This window comes from Xyrauchen texanus, chromosome 3 (genome assembly GCF_025860055.1).
Source record: "Xyrauchen texanus isolate HMW12.3.18 chromosome 3, RBS_HiC_50CHRs, whole genome shotgun sequence".
NCBI lineage: Eukaryota > Metazoa > Chordata > Actinopteri > Cypriniformes > Catostomidae > Xyrauchen > Xyrauchen texanus.
The window spans coordinates 31969138-31983859 of NC_068278.1; the positions used below are offsets into that span (position 1 = coordinate 31969138).

General features: G+C 40.1%; 1 protein-coding gene across 1 annotated transcript in view; it reads left to right on the forward strand.

Annotated features, from left to right (window-relative positions):
- The first annotated feature begins 741 nt into the window (after positions 1–741).
- The window catches only part of efnb1 (ephrin-B1), a 75653-nt gene continuing 61672 nt past the window's right edge, over positions 742–14722 (forward strand). Inside the window, exon 1 of the mRNA XM_052109425.1 lies at positions 742–1834. Within this exon, the coding sequence (XP_051965385.1) occupies positions 1716–1834 (119 nt within the window). The 5' untranslated portion in view covers positions 742–1715. The remainder of the gene's footprint in view (positions 1835–14722) is intronic.

A 14722-nucleotide genomic window follows, 5' to 3' on the forward strand; every position in this document is an offset into this window, starting at 1 on the left:
GTTTATTTGAAATGTAGCGTTCTAATAAAATAAAGAATGACTCTTTTTCAGACTGAATTGAATAGCCAATAGGGGGCGGCGTTGACTACTGAAAGGATTAGCCTACCGTTATCAATTAAATTCCGTGAGCTGTGTTGGCATGACTGTAGTACATACAATATTGCCAAAGCGTCTTTATCTTTGTTTGACCATCAAATATCATTAGTGGCACACTATTTGATGCCTTTGGGATAATTATCCTAAATCTGTTATTAAACGTTTATACTGTGAGAACCAGTGTTTTCTGCCGTTATCCGTTATGAATTCAAACTCATTAAAAATAAGCTTTTACAATTATGGTTTTCCGATGAAGTTCTCTGTCAAAATAATTTATTTATAAAGTAATTTCATTTGAAAATGTACAAAGTGAATACGAGAAAATAAAAATACACGAACGTAGCAATAGGCAGGTTCGATAGACGTTGTCCTTAAAAATACTCATAATTTGTCTGCAAAACAAGCTCAAATGTTTTATGTTTAGGAGAATAATAAACTCGCTATAGGCAACATTTTTTGTGTAAGTTTATTAGTGTCAGGACTCTCTGACTTCTCCGAAACTTGCCGTGTCTGTACAAAGATGTACGCCATGTTGATACGTCACTCTAAATGCGCACCGTGATTGGTCTGTTTCGAAACAGGGCGGGGTTTAGCAGCTCGGTGGGAGTGGAGGTGATGGATCGGGAGTCATTGCGCCGTGAACGGTGTGAGGGACTGACTGTGGTATTACCGGATCCACAGTCGAGCGCCGATCAACTTCAGATTACATCAAGTCTGGAAGACACTTCATTTACTCCCTGAATAAGCGCCGAACTGCTGGAGTTTCCCATCTGTTTATATATTTGGGATGAAAGTGTTTGCACCTTTTGGCACGAGAATCAGGAGCGGACAGTAGCTGATCACCCGCCTCCGAAGCATGCACTGGAACGACTGAGCAAATCACTCCAGCCAACTCAAACAATCTAAAGGAGCTTCACATCTCGGAGTTAACTCTTTATTTATCTTTTCGGGAAGACACGCAAATGGCATTGGACGTATATTTCGGGCTGTCCCACGACTGAAAGTTCAGCGTTGTTCCTGGACACTTGTGAAAATGGATATAGGTCGGTAAATTTCGGACAAAAACTGTTAGGTCACCACAAAAATATCTGGATTCAAGCACGTCTCTGTGAACTGTGTGGAGTCTTAATTTTAAATTTGACACATGATCACGACCGGGTTTGTTAACCAGCCCGAACCCCAAAGCGGGATCGACGGCCTTAAACGCGAACAGACAGACACTCGTTATACCTGTGTGTGTGTCACTCAGCCTCTATCAGGCGTGATTTGACCTTTTGTAAGGTCAGAATTAGAAACTTTACCAATAGATGAATACAATAAAACAGGCTCGCGCTACAGTGTAGCCTACCTAAGTGAAAGGTAGCAACTATTTTGGTAACACAGACACACGTTGGCCCAGAAGCCGTCTGTGCAACATTGCGCGACACATTTTTCCTCCAGGCAACGCTAGAAAAATTGGAGATAGAATTTTACGATGAGCCATGGAGCCCCTCCGCTAGGACACCTTACCTACACGCCACTATATTGAATGTGGAACGGAAACCAGGAGTACAGTCGACCGAACGGATCTTATTTTCTCGCGGGTTAGTAGGTTTGGGTCTCCCCGAGTACCATAGAAGATGGCTGGAAGCGACGGCTCGTGGAAATATTACCTCTGGATTCTGACAGTCATGTGCAGATACACGTTACCCGCAGCCAAATCACTGGAGTCTGTCGTGTGGAATTCACAAAATTCCAAGTAAGTGCTCGTGTGGAAATTTCCCAAATATCCCCACGAAATGGACAGTTGCAGAATATTAATATTGCTAGCTCAGGTTATCTTGTTAATAAAACAACAAACTTGTAGTTTTGAAAACACAAGCGTAGTGTAACAGGGCTGACAATCTCCTTTACTCGTGTCACGGCTCCGGTGTATGATGACATGAACCTCGCGCTGATCTCGCGCTACCGAACGATGCTCGTGTCCATACTGGGCTTGAACTCGAGCCGAAAAAGCGGGAGATATTAACACAAAATCCGATGGTGTGCTGTTAGTCGAACAATTTCACGCTAGCACAACTTCGTTAAATGTTCATACGTAATTGCGTAATTTAAGAACTGCTTGCCTTTCTTAACTAGTTCGGATAAATAGTTTAATTCACACTGGGCTTTATTCCTCCGAAACAGACTTTCAAACTTAAAAATAGTCAGAGATATGATTCTCCTCGTGTTTTTCTTAATGTTTGCACGCAACTCGCCCTCTGCGGCGTGCACGTCCTTTCTACTTCTCCCAGGAGAGGCGAGCTGACTTCCCGCTACTGGCCTGCAAATCCCGGCGGCCTTGTGTCTATTTACGTCTGTCAGATTGATCAAATCAGAGTTGCATCGTAGCGCGTCAGTAGAGAGAGAGAGAGAGAGAGAGAGAGAGAGAGAGAGAGTTGATAGGTTTTTAAGCAGGGGTTTCTTCCTGATTGCTGCTCATAAAACGTTCATGGGAGCGTCCAGCATGTTTACTTAACCTAAATAATGGCTCAAGACGCCACTGGAGCTAGGCTCAACAGAACAATAAGTCAAGTTTGTTGTTTTGCTTTAAAAAAGTTTTGATACTGGCCTTTAACTTGAACAGACATTTAAATCAATATGTTGCATCTTATTTTAGTTTTAATATGTAATTTGACAAACATTATGGTTTGCCTTATTTGGCACAGTTTTTGGCCTTTTTGAGTGTGTGTAGTGCCAGATAATTGGCTGTGTCTCAAAACTTACCTTAGCAGCTTTTTGACAACTAGACTTCCCATCATGGATTCATGCAACAACAACATTGTCTAGGTTGGCAGCTCCAGAGATTTACATCCACTGAGTTATGATGAGGGTAATCAGAGGGACAGGAATAGTGCACATGTGTTTTTTATCTTGGTTAAAGTCGGAGGAAATATTTTAATTAAGGAGTCTCTCAGTTGGGCTCCTAAAAGAGGAGTAAAAAAAAACTCTCAAACTTTAGCATGTGAAAACAAAAATGGGACATTTAGAAATTATAATCGCAACGTAAAGTAGAATCGAAATATTTTTACAAGCGCAAACTAAAAACATTAGTAAGATAAGAGACATTAAAAACAAAGAAATATTGTAAACATAATTACATGTTTATAAATTAGATAACATTATATAATTACTTTAATTTGAAAAATGAAACAATATTTTTGCATAAATCCTTAACAGATTGCATGTACATTCAAAATGCCAAAAGGTCATGAAGCTTGAATTACTGTACTGTATTTCCAAGTTTATTTATATCTGTTAATAATTATGTTTTAATTACTTTTTAAAATTAATATTAAGTGTTATTAAATTATATAGTGCATATTATTTTATTATTATATTATTTGTTATAGGCATTTTATAACTCTAGAAACATTTTGATTCATGCACAGTAATTTGACCTTCAAGGGACACAGTATAGAAACATTAAATACATTACAGATTTCTGTAGAATTTATTGTGTGTGAGTTTGTGTGTGTGAAATGTATTGCCTATTGCAGCTGAACCCATTCAGAGAACTTAAAAAATCATCTGCATTTGAGCTTAGAGTCCTGTGAGAGATTTTGTGGGACTTTAGCTTTCTTTAGATACAAATTTGAGATCTGAAACTGGAGCCGTTCTGAATTGTCAAGTTGCGTTTGGATCATTGTACTCATTCAAGTAGATCTAAACTCCACGGCGCAGCAAATGCACAAACTGGCCTGGTCTGCTTTACCAAGTTGCGGCATGTTTTTAAATTTTTTTTAAAGTATGTAATGTTTATTTGCTTATCTTGCAGAGTATGTGTATTCACCTGTGCACAAGCATGTGTGTGTGGTTCTCAGTTCTCAGAGACCCTCACAGTTCACTGTGAGAATGAGAGTTTGAAAGAGTGTGTGAAGTAGAGAAAAAAGTGTCAGAATTGTGTGTGAATGTGTTTTAGAGAGACACAGACTCATATCTCTCACGCTTGATCTCATTGCACTTCATCTCGTTAAAACACATACTAACTGAATACTTCGTTTTGAGGCTGAATTGGTCAATGAACGTGAACGTAAAGCTTATCGTAAGTACCTAAGACATATGGGCCTCGGGCAAACACACACTTTGTACTCTGTCTCTGCAACGGACATATGGGAGCATCTGCCACTAAGTCACCCTTTAAACCTCTTACCAGACTCTCAGCAGTAAGGCCATCACAAACACACTCACAAAAACACACTGCTTTCCTACCCGTAATAATGTGCCATTTGTGTTTATGGATGGACATTTCTCAGACTGAATGCAAAATATAATTGAAGGTCTGTAAAATGAGAAAAACTCTGTCTGTGTTCTCCACCCATCAGCACTCTGATATTTATATCAGCGAAATGCAAAGTTTACTGAATGCTGAAGCTACTGTTGCGTTTTCTTTTGGAAAGAGCATTTGTTAGAACAGGAGCTTTACTGATTTATTTTGTTGACATAATTATGTAAATGTAAATACCTCCAGACACAACTTTACATACTCGCTCAAGCACAGACTTACGGCTGCTTTTGGATGTATAAATCTGCATGGTTCACAGCTATAATTTAAACTGAGAAAAATGTAAAAGTGACACCCCTCCCCTCCCTTCCTCTGCCTTGAGGGAAGAAAAGAGAAGTGTAGTCTGCTGGGAACAGAGAGAGAGAGAGAGAGAGCAACTACATAAGACAGACAGAGAGAAGAATAAAGTAGCTAATCACTGGGGCAATTATCACATTGAAGCAGAGATTTCAGGTTATATCTCACTCCCTTCATGTGTCAAACTAAACACCCAATGAAACTGAAACACACACATAAACAAAACAAATTAGGACTCACTTCACTTTCCAGTTATGTCATCAAATTTGTCTTTTCAAATGATTTAGTCAGGTATAATTATTCTACATTTATATTTAAGTTATTTGCAGAAGCCTGCTTATTAAGCATACAATATAGTTATTTAGAAAATATTTTGTGATGAATGAGTGCAAATTATGTACATTTATTTTGGCTTTTGGATTCTTTAAGAACAAAGTGAGAGGGAGGGAGTCCATGATGTATGTATGTGTGTGTATGCATGTATGTATGTGTGTGTGTGTGTGTTTTGGCCATATTCCAGTGCTTCGTGAAGAGATGAGGGGTTAATGGGAAATCTGTCTCTCATTAGCTCAAATATGCTACTGAAGTACCTTGCTTATGTATGTGTGTGTGTGTGTGTGTGTATATGTTTGTTCATTTACCCAACACTCTGTGGTGTACAATTAGTCTTAATCAGCAACTTCTTTGCACACATAACTGTCTGCAAGCAGCAGTTAAACATTCTGGGCAGCTCATGAATGCTCTTTATAATGTAAAAATCCAAAGCAAACTGCTGGTTTAGAACCCTCATAAATACAATGTAATTTTCTAGCTTCTAAATAGTTCTACTACTTCTGTAGTGGGTTTGTGAGTTGAAACTTGTTCTTTATGGGGTGTGAGGCTTGGGTTTTTGAGAAGTCTGAGAATAATTAATGTACCTCCTGAAAAAATCTTTTATTTAATATTATGGACAATTTGTTTGTTAAACAAGATCATAGAGAATGACAGGAAAGTGGAGAGAAGGGGAGTAAGATTGGGACACAAGCCATGATCGAACCAACATCCCTGTGAACATGATTGTGAGGGTTACTTTTTAAATGTATTTCACTACAGATTACAAAATAAATGCTGTAAAATTTAATATTTTTTTAAATTATATTAACGTCATAACATTACATATATATTACTCATGTATGTCTTGAGTAACATATATTACTCAAGGTCAGTGACATAATCTAAATATTTTGGATTACTTCAGCACTGATTGATTTTTTGACTCGTTTTGACTATAAATAACAATTTAATAACAAATGAAAAAAATTGCCAGTACAGTAAGACAAAATAAACATATTAAAAATGTATCGTGTTTTAAAGATTTTTAGATATGTCTACATATTAGGGAAAAATAGTATTCTTGATGAGAGTTTTTGGATTGTTTTTTGGCAAAGGTCTAATTACAGAAAAATTATGATCTAACGTGGATTTTCTTGAAAGAAAAAAATATGATCATGCCTCGTATCAGGTGCAGGTAATATGGCTAGAAATGACATTTTAGCTTATAATAAAGCTAAATGTTCTCAAGACAATTAACACAAGGTTTATTTCTATTTCTGCTGCTCCAAACATACTTCTCCGTCTGCTCGTATGAATGTAACACATCTTAAGAAAGTGTTTCACCGCTGTTTAAATGTTCTTTGGAACACATCATATATATGGATAAATGTTTTCCAACTTAATAGACTAAATATTAAATGGAACAAAGGACTATCAAATGCTAAGTAATTCCTTCAGTAATCCAAATACATTTGAAGTGTAACTGTATTCTGATTAGCAACAACTTAAACTTGTAGTGTAATGTATTTTAAATAAGTAATCCCATTACATGAATTCCCTTACTCCCCAATCCTACCCGTGAGCATCACAGCTCCAGCATGCACAAACCACTGAGGCACGACTCTTAACAATTGCAGATATTTTCAAAAGTGTTTTAGTTGTTGCTACACCCGTAGATGTCTAGCAGTTGTTTAGGTCTTCAAACAGGAATGCAACTGTTGCGATGATACTGAAATAAAAACATGACCTTTGACCTGTTAAGAGATCATGTCTGTCTCAATTGGTGATCAAAGTTGCATATTTTCGTTACTGATGCTTGTGTGACTGTTACTGAGTTTGAGGGCATTGAGAATGTGCTCATGTGCATGTTTAGTTATCCAAAGCAATATTAATTATTCTTTGAGTTGTGTTATTTTTCATTCCTTTGACTGTCTGCATTTATGAGTGTGTACTGTGTTTGTGTGTTTGAGTTATGCATTGTGTGTATGTCATGATCAGTGGTGTTATAATAGGAGTTGACAGTGAGGAGATTAACTCTGTCAGAGTTTCAATATGTTGAACAGCAAGAGAGGACTCATGCAGACACACACACACACACACACACACACACACACACACACATCACCCTCTGTCTCAGCCGGTATTTCCACAACAGACCTGTTCCTTTCTGAAGTGTGTGTGAAGTGGCTTTTGTTCTGTCATTGATAGCATTTCACGGTGTTGTGGGTGTTTGTCAGTGTGCATGTGTGTGTGTGTTGGTTCTGCTGTTTATGTTATATGCTGTTATATGTCCAATTTCAGCGCAAATGTTAAGATGGATATAAAATATGTAAACTTTAACAGGGATTTAATTTGCAACTTAAAACCTTATCTCCACAAACATTACACAAAAGTCAAGCACATGCTCACAAAATCACACACTATAACAGAGAATGTGAAAAGTGTTGGTATGAAACCTAATTTTTATTGTACATCTGTGTGTGTGTGCACGGGGAGTGCTTCATTAACAACAGTGCTTAAGTAACAAATGCACATTGTCTGTCCCTGACGAAGCATGACCGCTGGACTCTCACATCCTCCTTAAATGACACTCACACACACACAGACATGCTCAGAGGCCAGTGCTTGTGTTGTTTTAAGGACTATAATGTTTGTAGTTGTAGGGTCTGTCGGAGCACACGACGGAAGAGGAGCAATGGCAGCTGCTGTGTGTGTGTGTGTGGTGGTGGTGGTGGGGGGGGGTACTTAGCTGTTCTTTGGGGACAAAACTGTGACAATCTGACAAAACCTTCCTTTGGGGACATCTGGGAAAATCCTCAAAGGTCAAAATGATTCTAAAAGTAAAGTTGTCTTTTAGTGGTAGAATTTCAGTTACTCCGGAGCAGTGTTGGGTAAGTTATTTAAAAATAATAATCCACGACTTCCGGGTTACCCAGCATGGAGTAGGAGTGTTCGTTTTCTAGCTCCCACTAACTTTTTTCTGTCTTTCCTGTTTAAACCCTACTTTCATCAATTAGCTGTACATATATTGCTGATATCACCAATACTACGTTCGGAATAATGCCCAGACCCATGAAAAACGCAAAAAGTGACTTGGCAGAGTCAGAGACGTCCTCGGACAGCGTTAGCAGTGACGCTAATGTTAGCCTATCGGCTACATCCATTTTGACTTTGCTTGAGCAGCACAGAGCAGCCATAGCCGCCGAGTTCAAGTCATCGTTCGCAATCATGGACACTAAGCTAGACAAGATCCAAGCTGTGGTCTCAGGACAGGGACAACGTATAACCGATCTTGAGTCGAACGTGGAAGTTGTCTGCGGACGCCTGGAGAAACTTGAAGCTACGTGCTCCTTACTGCAGGAAGATAACAAGTCGCTGAAGTCTAAACTATCGGATTTGGAGGGGAGAAGTCGGAGACAGAACGTTCGTATTGTGGGCTTACCAGGGTCAGTTGAGGGCGCGCGCGCCACTGCCTTTTTCTCTCAGCTTCTCGTCGAGGTTTTTGGTTATCAAGTTCTCCCTTCTCCCCCGGAGCTGGACAGAGCTCATCGCACTTTGGCACCCAAACCTGGCCCGCGCGAGAGACCGCGTCCCGTCATCATTCGCTTTCACCGTTACCAGATTAAAGACTTGATAATGAGAGAGGCACGTAAACAAGGCGAGCTGGAATACCATGGCCACAAGCTTCGGTTTTATGAGGACTACAGCGCAGAAGTTTTGAAGCAGCGGGCTGAATTCAAGGGGGTTATGGCTGAGCTCTATCAGCGCGGTCTCCGACCCTCCCTCCTCTTCCCTACGAAGCTGCGCATCACTCTCCAGAGCGGGGAGAGGAGGTGGTTGCGGTCTGTTTCTGAAGCATCCAGCTTCATCTCTACTTTGGATGGGAGTACATAGTAAATGCGTTTGGTTGTGAGTATACAACTGTGGACAAATGTTCTATTCTTAGCCCCAGCCAATTTCTCAGACTGATGTTACCTCACGCTTTTTTCCCTCTCTCTCCTCGCCCTTTAAAATGAGAAAATCAGCTGGGTGACGACACTTTTTCTTTTCTTTGTTTTTGTAGCTTGCATTGTCTAATCCACGCCTGTTTATTTATTTCTATCTTTTTTTCAAATTAGCTGGATGAGTGTGATAATTTAATTATTATTATTATTGTCATTTTGACTGTCTGCCTAATTCACGCTTTTATTGGTTATTAGTATTTGAAATCGGCTGGATGAGCGTGACAATTTTTGTTTGTTTTGTTTATCATTTTGACAGCTTGACTAATTCACGGCTTCTTCTGTTGGTATCTGAAAATGCTGGATGACTATTTCTGTTAGATTTGTCGTCATTTTGATTGTTTGCTGGGTGTGTATATATATATATATATATATATATATATATATATATATATATATATATATATATATGATTGTTCATTATGTTACTAGGCTGCTATAGTGTGCATTGTACAAGATCTATGTGGGAGCTAGTATTTTATTTAAAATACATTACACTACAAGTTTAAGTAAAGCCTGGAATGTTTGTTGTGAGACTAGTAAGGATCTTTTGGGGTTTGCTGTTCAGAGCAACATATGGGGTGGGTTCGGGGTGGGGTGGGTTGGAGTTAACTGTGTTCGTGGCTGATAAGCTACCACCTGCTTTATTTTCAGTTATTTTAGGTTCTTTTTTTTTGTTTTTCTTTTCCTCGTTATTTTGTTACTCTGTTCATGTGGCTTTCTTTTTCTCATCGTGGCAACTCTTCTGATTCTCAGCTTACTATAACGGAGTTAGATGAAGGGCAATCTGAATTTAATTAGTTGGAATGTCAAGGGGCTAAATCACCAAGTGAAAAGAGGTAAAGTCTTCACCCACCTAAAGCGGCTCAGGGCTGGGATAGTTTTTCTTCAAGAAACCCACTTGCATGACTCTGACCAATGGCGTTTAGGTAAATGCTGGCGTGGACAACTTTTCCATTCTAATTTCAGGGGTAAGGCTAGGGGCACAGCTATCCTTATTGATAGTAACATTCCTTTTGAGCCCTCAAACATTATATCGGATAATAATGGACGTTTTATTATTGTTTCAGGCAAACTTTACAATAAGTCAGTCATCTTGGCCAACGTCTACGCACCTAACATTGATGATGTACAATTCTTTAAGAGATTTTATTCTCAACTACCTGATCTCAATTCTCACTCTCTTATTCTTGGTGGGGATTTTAATTGTTATTTAGACCCAGTATTAGACCATTCTTCCCCTAACCCTGCCACTCTTAGCAGATCTGCTGACCATATCAAATCATTTCTTGCTGATTATAGCCTCTCTGATCCGTATAGGTTTTTATACCCCACAGGAAGAGAATACTCATTCTTTTCTCATGTTCACCACACTTACACCTGAATAGATTATTTTTTTGTTGATAATTCATTAATGTCAGACCTTAAGTCATGCAGTTATGAAAGTATTGTGATCTCAGATCATGCTCCTCTGCTCCTTCAATTGGCTTTCTCTGATGCCGAGTGTACAAGAAGACAGTGGAGATTGGATCCATGAGTTTTCTTACACATATCTCCACACATAAAAACATTTTTTTGATTATAAATAAAACACCGGATGTGTCCAATGCAACGATTTGGGAAGCCCTGAAAGCTTATTTGAGGGGTGAAATTATATCATTTGCAGCACACAAAAATAAGTGTTTAAAACAGAAACAAACTGAAATTGCTGATCATATTCTGAACATAGACAGACAATATGCTAATTCGCCCTCACCCGAACTTTACAAAGAACGTTTAAAACTCCAGACAGAATTCAACCTTCTTTCCTCTCGTCAAGTTGCCGACCAATTGCTGAGAAGCAGAAGTATATAGAAGTATTCTTGGGAGCAATTTCCAAATGCCTAAATGTACCACATTCATCTGTATAAACAAAAGTACGCAACTATAAACACCACGGGACCACGTAGCTATCATACTGCTCAGGAAAGAGACTCATTATGTCTCCTAGAGATGAACATAGCTTAGAGCTAAAAGTTAAAATCAATCCCAGAACAACAGCAAATGACCTTGTGAAGATGCTAGAGGAAACAGGTAGACAAGTATCTAGATATCCACAGTAAAACGAGTCCTATATCGACATAACCACTGCTCCAAAACCACCATAAAAAGCCAGACCACAGTTTGCAAGTGGATATGGGGACAAAGAAACATTTTGGAGAAATGTCCTCTGGTCTAATGAAACAAAAATTGAACTTTTTGGCCTTAATGACCATCGTTATGCTTGGAGGAAAAAGGGTGAGGCTTGCAAGCTGAAGAACACCATCCCAACTGTGAAGCATGGGGGTGTCAGCTAGGGCTGCAACTAACAATTATTTTTATAATCGACTAATCTAATGATTATTAGCATGATTTTTAAACTATTCGGGCGATAATTGCAACGATTAATCATTAGCTCTTAACTGACTATTCAGCTTGTGCCCGACTTAAAAGGTTGTTTTAAACGTGCTTACTAACAATAAAGAGGACAAAATTATTGTTTGAAAATACCTCTAAATGACATTAACTGAATTAAAGGGTATAACCTACTTGGATTAAAATGTTTCCCTATCTGTCACTCACTCGATGTTGTGTCGATGAAGTGACACTAGGGGTCACTCTTGGGAGCCGCGTGGCTATATTGCCGGTCTGTCGGCACCTCTTCAGCACTTGGACCGACCTCTTTTCTATGGGCAGGTGTTCCCGTAGAAAAGGTCTCCAGGCGCGTCATGGTTAAGTCCGACGCCTCCAAGGTGGGCTGGGGCGTTGTAAAAGTTTCCCCAAGGGGACACCATGGAGACCAGACCACACCCCACCCGGGGTGGTATTTTGAGTGGAAATATGTTATATGGTCATGCTGACTCTTTTTCGTCAGAAGTGAGTCATGTGGAGAAGTCCCATGGTACTACCTACCCAACGGGGGAGGAGTTTCTACAAACATGGTGACTGGGGCAGAGGGCCCTCTGGCCTAGGAAGATGCAGTTTACCAACAGGGAAACGATTTAGCAGAAGATATAAGTCGCATGGGGTTACCTACGGGGAACCAGCACATGCGGAGCACCTACCCCAGTACAGGGCTTATTTAGCACGTGTACTGAGCCGCCAGCGAGTTTCTCTGCAAACTCGTCTGCCACAGGGCTAGGAAGAAGTCATCCAGGGAACACATCTTGTGAACACAACTGGGATTCAACAGCGCACGTCTTCAGCTCAGTGGAGGTGAAAGGCGCTAGCGCAAGCAATACACCCGGCCAACTGTCCCGGACTTACCTGTTTGTTCCTGCTAAGACACAGGACGAACCCGGCTGAACCCAGATATTATAGAACCATGCAAAGGTCTTGGGTGTAGCCCAGCCCGCTTCTCTGCAAATATCTGTTAGAGAGGCGCCACTGGTCAGGGCTCAGGAGGCCGCCACACTCCTGGTAGAATGGGCTCGTAGCCCTGCGGGGGTGGCACATGCTGGGCGTGGTATGCCATAGCTATGGCGTCAATGATCCAGTGGCCGATCCTCTGCTTGGAGACTGCGCTTCCCTTCCGCTGTCCACCTGACTCTAAAGCTCTGTGTGCGATCCAAATAGATTCATGAAGTGTGCACCGGACACAGCAACGTCAAGGCTGAGTCTGGCACCTCCTGGGGCAGTGCTTGCAGGCTCACCACCTGATCCCTGAATGGGGTCGTGGGAACCTTGGGCACAAAGCCCAGTCGGGGTCTCAGGATCACGCGAGAGTAGCCCAGACTGAACTTCAGGCACGAAGAGGGCTCTGAAGGACTACAGAGAGGTCCCATGAGGGAATGAGGCACGGTCTGGAGGGATTCAACCTCCTGGCACCTCTCAGGAACCTGATGATCAGGTCATGCTTCACTAAGGTCTTACCGTCCACTGTGTCGTGGTGTGCTGCTGTAGCAGCTACATACACCTTCAAGGAGTAGGGGGACAGCCGTCCCTCCAATCTCTCCTGCAGGAAGGAAAGCACTGATCCAACTGCACATCTCTGGGTGTCTTCTCATCGGGAAGAACACAACTTAGCGAAAAGATACCACTTCAAGGCATACAGGCGCTTCGTAGAGGGAGCCCTAGCCTGAGTGATCATGTCTACCATGAATCACTCATTTAGAAAACTGGCAACTTAATATTCACACACGTGCAATTCTTACACATAAAAATAAATAAATAAATAAAAATACAAATTCATGTGAATTACATAATGTCTGAAAGTTTAAAATGGTAAAATGGTGAATGCTTAGAATTGCCAACAACTCTGTCATGCTTCAATGGCTGAGAAAGTGCTTATTCATTAGAGGAGCAGTGAATGTGTGATTCCCTGCGTGCTGCAAAAAGATTGGCCCTGATTCTAGGCATGATTGGTCGATCACGGATTTAAGATGAATATCGGTCGGGGGCTCCCCAGCCTGAGAGATCGAGGGAGGAATGTGGCAGGGCGGAGGGCGGGGCCGGGTTGTGATTATACACACCCTGTCCCGTATCAGGCTAATTAAGCCTCCGAGAGGGATAAAGGCTGATGACAGACGGTGGTGCGACAAGAGAGAGATGGACAAGAGACATGTCAGTCATGTGTGTGTTTGTCTTTTAAGTTTATCATTAAAACTATTAATTATATTGTCAAGGCGGTTCTGGCCTCCTCCTTTCCATTGACTACTTTACAATACTATAATATACTATTTTCTAACAAAAAAATTCAATTTTATTTTTGGCAAAATACAATTCTGCACAATGGAGCTTCACAGTATTAATGAAAACATTTATTAAAAAAAAAATCTGATTACCTGTTGTACAACGCTGTTTTGGCTGAATCACAACATGCTGATAAAACATTTGCATTTGTGATATTGCTTACAGATAGTATTAGTAATAATAATTGTTATTATTAGAATACTACCATTTAATATTATATCATTGTTATTATTAGTGTTATTCATTTTTGAATATTAGATTTTTATACATTAGTTATATTTTTCTGTCTTCAATTCTGTGCATCCAGTTGAATATAGGTTTTGGTTTAGATTGACTTTTATTTTGACAGACCTTTGAGTTCTTCCTGTTTTTGATGGGTTAGTTATATCAACCTTCCCATTAATGCTGGGATAATCCTGTCGCGACTCCCGAGCTGAAATCTCAAAACTGCACCCGAGGTGTTCATTTAAGGGTAAGAGCCATTTATACTCTAAACACACTGAATGAAAATAAAGCACAGGTAGTGTGTGTTGCATTTGTGTGCGTATATGTGCACACGTGTGTGAAGCAGATGACAGAGCAGAGGGGCACCTCTTGTTCATTCTGTAGTGTGCAGTGCATGTGAAGGTATACTATTTAATTAAATTATATCATTCTGCTGTTTAATGATCACACTTGGCCATATCCAGAGGTTTTTGTTTCCAAATTGTCATAGATTTAATTTCAAATTCGTTACATCCCATAACATTTTTTTTGTTATCACGATACTTCATTAGTACCAGTAAACTGCACAACCCTACTGTAGATTAACCCAAACCCAAAAAAACTTTAAACATTTTTAGAGTTTAAAACACATTATTTTCTTTATTGATAAAGTAACTAATGGAGGGGGTTGAGGCAGGAATCTGTTAGTGCTCGCTGTAAGGAGTGGTTTGCGATCTGTTCTTCTCTTCACATGGCTCTGTGCACACTAGCACTCATGTTTGCGCACTCTTTTAACTGT